Source organism: Octopus bimaculoides, chromosome 5, assembly GCF_001194135.2.
Source record: "Octopus bimaculoides isolate UCB-OBI-ISO-001 chromosome 5, ASM119413v2, whole genome shotgun sequence".
Taxonomy (NCBI): domain Eukaryota; kingdom Metazoa; phylum Mollusca; class Cephalopoda; order Octopoda; family Octopodidae; genus Octopus; species Octopus bimaculoides.
This window is the reverse complement of record NC_068985.1, coordinates 60,118,613-60,125,513: the sequence shown is the minus strand read 5'-3', so window position 1 is coordinate 60,125,513 and position 6,901 is coordinate 60,118,613. Positions and strand designations below refer to the sequence as shown.

Here is a 6,901-nt window from a genome sequence, read left to right as displayed (position 1 = left end):
TGTATATGTATATATATGTATATGTATATGTATGTATATATATATGTATATATATGTATATGTATATATATGTATATATATGTATATATATGTATATATATGTATATATATGTATATATATGTATATATATGTATATATATGTATATATATGTATATATATATGTATATGTATATGTATATGTATATATATATGTATATGTATATATATGTATATGTATATATATGTATATGTATATATATAATAACTACACTACTACCAAAACAATCTATATAGTTGTATATATATATAACTATATTATACATAGCTACTTCCATAACAATGTCTGTAGCTGTATATATTACAAGCTATACATATAGCTGTTAATCTATGTTGTTATAGACATAGCTACACCTAAAGCTATGTATTAATTTAAGATTTTCAATTGTATTGGTCTATTTTATAGATGGAAGAAAATAAATTTAATGTAAATGTGTTGACATCCCAATCCATTGTAAATAATGAAAGTGTAGACACAGACTATATCTATTATATTAAACTAATAGTCTTAATCCACTCGGTATTGTATTATCTAGCAACGACTATTTGAAAAATGAATATATGGAATTGGGATTCAAATGGATATGTATATAAAAAAATAGAGAATTGTTGAAAATAAGCTGTTCTCTGTCATGTAGGGTCTAAATTCCAGATGATGCATACAGCTATTCAGGCAGATCTGCAAAAAAAAAATGGAGGCAAAAATCAAAAATAGATTTTATTAAAAATAAAAACATAACGAGTTAAAATGTTTAATATTTGAATTTCTAATAAATTCTATTTACATTACAACAGAATGTCTTAATTCATTACGACATATTATTCAAAGTATTTAAGATTTTGAACATGTTTTTCCTTTATTAGAGATTTCAACAATAAAAGTTACTTGTTTTAACTGAGTTACTTCCCTTGCCCAGGACAGCTGGTACCTCGTTTGCGTTAATGGTATCTGCTGACTACTCTTTATGCCTCGGGGAGTACGGCATCTATGACTGTTTGAGGACCAAGGAATCACTTTAAGACATGACACTGAATAAGCTTGCCAACCAATAACTTATGGACCATCCGGCTGGCTTCAGTGCAGTTATGGTCTACCTAATTTCACTGGTAAATTACTTGGGGAAACTGAGACTAGGGTCAATGAGATTTGCCTTCTAGTGGGACTGAACCCAGAACCACCTGACTGCAAATGAGTTACTTAAATTCACACACTTTAGTAACGTAGTGCAGGATTGTAATTTGTCAATATACAAACCTCCTGGTCATTTAACAATGGAGAAAATAGCCAAATAACTGCAACAAGAGGTAACCTATCTAATACAAGATATAAAATGAAGATTCCTCCAAAGAATAGAAGCCACAACTTCAGATCGTTTGGAAACATTTAAAAGTCATAACTTGACACTGTCTCATATCTAATTTCATTCATATTGCCCCACCACAACCAAATTCACCTAACTGAAAGGGCAGTGGGATCTTAAATTGTAAATTTGAAAACAAAATTGTCCTTACCAATGTTGATGGATAACAGGTTTTGGTCAGATTTAAATAATTGGTCAACAACCAGAAATGAGAGCCTAAACATCATCGTTGGCATACCTCATTTTCCGTCCTAAAAAAAAAAAATTACAAACATTTTTCAGGGAATCGTTCTGGAATAAAAAAATGATTTATTGTCATCATCACCATCATTTAACATTTGCTTTCAATGCTGGCATGGGTTGGACAGTTGACAGGAGCTGACCAGGTTCCAATTGTCTGTTTTGGCATGGTTTCTGCAGCTGGATGTCTTTCTTAATGCCAACCACTTCACTGAGTATTCTGGGTGCATTTTACGTGGCACCAGCACTAATGTTTTTTATGTAGCACCAGCACTTGTGAGCCATCAAAAGAAAAACCTCTCAGCTGAGAGAGAAGCAAAGAGGCTATCCTGCTAGCACTGTCCAACCTGTGCTGCATGGAAAACAAATGTTAAATGATGATGATGTTAGGACAGCCACAGTTTTACTTAGCTAGAAGTCTTGATCCCTTGTCATCCCCTCCACGAGCCCAACATCTGAAGCTCCTTTCTCACTACTTTGTCCCATGTCTTCTTGAGTCTACCCCATCCACAGGTTCCTTTCACAATAAGAGATTGACACTTCTTTATGCAGCTGTCCTCATTCATATGCATCACATGATCATACCAGTGCAGTCTTCCTCTCTTGCACATTTATACCCAATTTTCTCATTTACACTAACATCACCCATTCAGTAGAGCATGCTGGTTTCATGTCTTTCAAGTATTCATATATCCTCTATAATCATAGCCCATGTTTCACTGCCATAGCTGTATGTACACAGGTATCATACAATCTACCTTTCACTCTTAAGAAGAAGCCCTAACCCTTTGTTACCAACAAAGGCTGTAGCCCTCTGAACTTTGCCAAGCCTGTTCTTTATCTAGCAACTATGCTTTCAGAACTTCCTCCTCCACTGCTAACGTGGTTGCCTGGGTAAAGGAAGCTATCAAGTATTTCTCTCCTTGCTATCAAGCTCTGACATTTGAAGCAGTCTATTCTCTATACATTCTTAGTGTTTATTGTACCTGCACATCTGCCACACACAAAGGCTACTTTTTCTGTTAACCTTCTCTAATACTGATGCACCTCTTAGGTGTCCATAGCTTGTATTGAGTACAATATATGGAGTTTCTACCACCACCTTTCCTACAAATCACTGAGGGGATTTGAGATTTGTCCATTTTCCTACTTACATGAACTTTAGTCTGAGCTAAATTAACTCTAAGGCTCTTAGATTCCAGACTTTGCTACCACACTTGAAATTTTCACACTAGTTCTGATAGTGATTCAACTATAAGGTCATCAGTGTACAGGAGCTCCTTAGGGAAGCCAGTTTGAAATTCCTGTTAAAGCCTGGAGAACTATGATGAACAAGAGGGGGCTGAGAACTGATCCTTGGTGAGCTATTTGTACACTAAATTCATTGCTATATTCACTGCCAACAACCACCTTGCTGACAGCATCCTTGTACATGGCTTGTAGTGCTCATGCCAACCACTCTATTCCTAACTTCTGCATAGACCACCAGATGAGGGAGTGGGGGACTGTCAAAGGCTCTCTTTAGGTCTACAAAAAGCCATGTTCAGAAGTTTATTCTTCGCTAAATGCTTCTCCAGCAGTTGCCTTACCAGGAAGATAGCATCAGTAATGCTTTTCCCTGGCACAAAACCAAACTGCATCTCATCCAAGCTAACTCTCTTCCTAATTAGCTGAGCTATGACCTTCTCTGTAACCTTCATCACCTGGTCCAACAATTTGATACCTCTGTAATTATTTCTGTCTAAAGCATCACCTTTGCCTTTGTAGCAGTTGACTATGGTGCTGCTTGACCAGTTGTTGGGGATGACTCCCCCATGGACAACCTGATTAATTATGCAAGTAACTAGGCTATATCTCACTCAGCCAGATATTTTAAGCATCTCAGCAATGATTCCTCAAGGGCCAGGAGCTTTCCCTGTCTTCATATCCTTAATTGCTTTATCTACCAAGTTACTGTTGATTTGGATAGCTGGTCCCTCTGTTGGGCCCACATCAGGAAAACTCTCCTCCTATGCATTCTCTTTTGCAAAATCACTAACTGCAAGCAATCCATCATCAATGCAAACAATTCTCTCCGACAACACCACAATTTTTTCTGTTACACTGTCTTGCAATCCAAAACACCTCAATCTGCAGGTTCTTACATCACAGAACAATGGCAAATTTCTTCCTTTCTGCTCCTCTCCTGGCTAAATATACCTGTCTTCTAGCTTCCCTTCGAGTTGATATAGTTCCCTGCTACCACCACTCTTCCAGTCCTTCCAGGTTCGTTTCTTCATTCTAATGGCCCCTATACTATTTCACCACCATATCACCTTAGCCCAGAGGAGACTTTGCACCAGCCACAGTGGTCCTCATTAAGTTGTCCTCTATCTTACATGTATCTATATCTCCCTCTTTCTCTTCAAGTAAAATGTCTGTGAATCTCTGACTATTGAGATGATCCTTAAACTTCCAGATCTTTCTTTTCCAGACTGGTTGTCTTCATGGCACCCTTTTATCTCTGTGTCTGAAGTCACTAACGACAGTGCGCTCTTCACCTGGGAAGGTCTTTGCATTCATAAGCAACCATCTTTCACATTTTCTGGTGAGAATGTAGTCAATCTGGCTTGTGTGTTCACCAGACAGATAGGTGAACAAGTGACTGGCTGATTTCCTGAAGCTAGTATTGCAGATAAGGATTTTATAAGCAGGAAATAGTTTCAATAAAAAGTGCAGAAAAGAGACTCAGGTGATATCATACTGCCTTAGGTAAGGCACTTAATTTCATGTAGCTCTACAGTCAACTCCCCAGGATAATGTTGAATTACTAGCAACACCTACCACTCCCTACAAAAGTTTTAACATTGTGATCCAAATAACCACTTACAAATTAATAGAATCAGAAACAAACATTATGGAACCACAAACTACAGGTCACAAGATGTCAAAATTTTATTGTAACTTTATTGCATATAATAACTTGCTACTCATTCATCATCATCATCATCATCGTTTAACATCTGCTTTCCATGCCGGCATGGGTTGGATGATTTGACTAAGGACTGGCGAGCCAGATGGTTGCACCAGGCTCCAATCTGATCTGGCAGAGTTTCTACAGCTGGATGCCCTTCCTAACGCCAACCACTCCGAGAGTGTATTGGGTGCTTTTTATGTGCCACTGGCACGAGGGCCAGTCAGGTGGTACTGGCGATGGCCACGTTCAAATGGTGTTTTTTATGTGCCACTTGCACAGGAGCCAATCCAGCGGCACTCTGTCGTGTATGCACACTGACATTACACATCCAGCGGAGCATACTGGCTTCATTCCTTACAGGCTTATGTATGTCCTCAGCAGTCACGGCCCATGTTTCACTGCCATGTAACATGGCTGTTCATACACATGCGTCATACAGTCTACCTTTTACTCTGAGCGAGAGGCCCTTTGTCACCAGCAGAGGTAGGAGCTCTCTGAACTTTGCCCAGGCTATTCTTATTCTAGCAGCTACACTTTCAGAGTATCCACACCTGCTACTAACTTGGTCGCCTAGATAACGGAAGCTATCAACTACTTCTAGTTTTTCTCCCTGGAATGTGACAGAAGCTGTTCTCTGCACATTTTCAGTGTTTATAGCACCTGAGCATTTGCCACATACAAAAACTATCTTCCGAGTTAGCCTTCTTTTGTTTTTGCTGCACCTCTTATGTGTCCATAGCTTACACAGGGTACATCTCATAGAGTTTCTACCTACACCTTTTCCACAGGTCAAGCAGGGCCATCTACCTGAAAAGATTTGTGGTTTGTCTGCCTTCTTACTTATTAAGACTTTGGTTTTAGCTAGGTTGACTCTAAGGCCCTTCGATTTTTTCCTTGCTTCCACACCTGAAACTTCTATAGTTCTGATAGTGACTCAGTAATAAGAGCAAGGTCATCAGCATAGAGGAGCTCCCAGGGGCATACTGTCTTGAATTCCTGTGTTATTGCCAGGAGGACTATGATAAATAGGAGGAGGCTGAGGACTGAACCTTGGTGGACCCCTACCTCTACCTGGAACTCTTTAATGTACTCCTTGTACACACTGTCTCGCAGCACGAAATACCTCAAGTCTTTGGTCCTCACGGTGCAGAACATTGGAAAATTTTTTCTTATCTGCTTCCCCACTGGCTAAATAAACCTGTCTCCTAACTTCCCTTTTGGCAGTCTGATACGATTCCTTGCTACCACCATTCTTCCAGTCCTTCCAAGCCTGTTTCTTTTCCCTAATGGTCCTGTCAACAACATTGTTCCACCACCACATTGCCTTGGGTCGAGAGGGGACTTTGCACCATCCACAGACCTAGTCAGTGGCCCTCAGCAGGTTGTCCCATAGAAACCTCCAGTTGTCTTCCACATCATGTGATGCTATATCCCCCTCTATTTCATCAAAAGCTTTGAGTAATACGTCTCTAAATCTCTGTCCATTTGCAGGATCTTTAAGCTTCCAGACTCTTCTCCTCCATGCTGGTCGACTTCTGGGCATCCATTTAGTCCTGATTCAAACTAATTGCTAACTACTAGTCTATGTTGCTGGGTACATTCTTTGCCTGGGAAGGTTTTGGCATTTATAAGCAGCCATCTTTCCCATTTCCTGGCAAGGATGTAGTCAATTTGGCTAATGTGTCTACCAGATTGGTAAGTGACTAGGTGACTGGCAGGTTTCCTGAAGTTAGTATTGCAAACCATAGGATCATTTACATCACAGAACTCCAGCAACCTGGTTCCCTCCTCATTGCAGGAACCAAAACCATTGCCACCATGTATGCCATGGAAGTCCCCTGCATGTTGTCCAACATGTCCATTGAAATCACCAGGTACAAAGAGAAGGTCCCTGTCATTCGTCAACGAAGTAGTCAGCAAAAGGATGTCATAAAACCAGTCTTTCTGTCCATCGGGTAGCCCCGGCTGAGGGGCATAGGCTGAGATAAAGGTTGCTAACCTATAATGTAGCACTAATCTAATCTTAAGTATTCTATTGCAGACTCTGACTACCTTGATTACCTTATCGACCCATTTCTCTGCAAGAAGTATACTCATTCCCCCAACCCCGTCAGTGTTCCCTGCCCAGAAGATCTTGTATCTATGTTCTTTGCCTGTGAGGAACCTAGCAGAGCCTCCTCTCCACCTTACTTCTTGGATGCAGCACAAATCTACACGTCTCCCTTCTAGCATCTCAACAATCTCACCAGACCTACCTTCCAGTGTGCCCACGTTGAGTGTGCCCACGTTGAGTGTGCCCACGTTGA

At 40.0% G+C, this 6,901-nt stretch overlaps 1 protein-coding gene across 1 annotated transcript in view; it reads right to left on the bottom strand.

Moving 5' to 3' along the window:
- Positions 1–190: 190 nt before the first annotated feature.
- The window catches only part of LOC106872501 (retinoblastoma-binding protein 5 homolog), a 47,966-nt gene continuing 41,255 nt past the window's right edge, over positions 191–6,901 (bottom strand). The window contains exons 16-17 of the mRNA XM_014919519.2: positions 1,551–1,650; positions 191–717 (exon numbers count right to left, since the gene is read on the bottom strand). Of these exons, the coding sequence (XP_014775005.1) occupies positions 1,616–1,650 (35 nt within the window). The 3' untranslated portion in view covers positions 191–717; positions 1,551–1,615. The remainder of the gene's footprint in view (positions 718–1,550; positions 1,651–6,901) is intronic.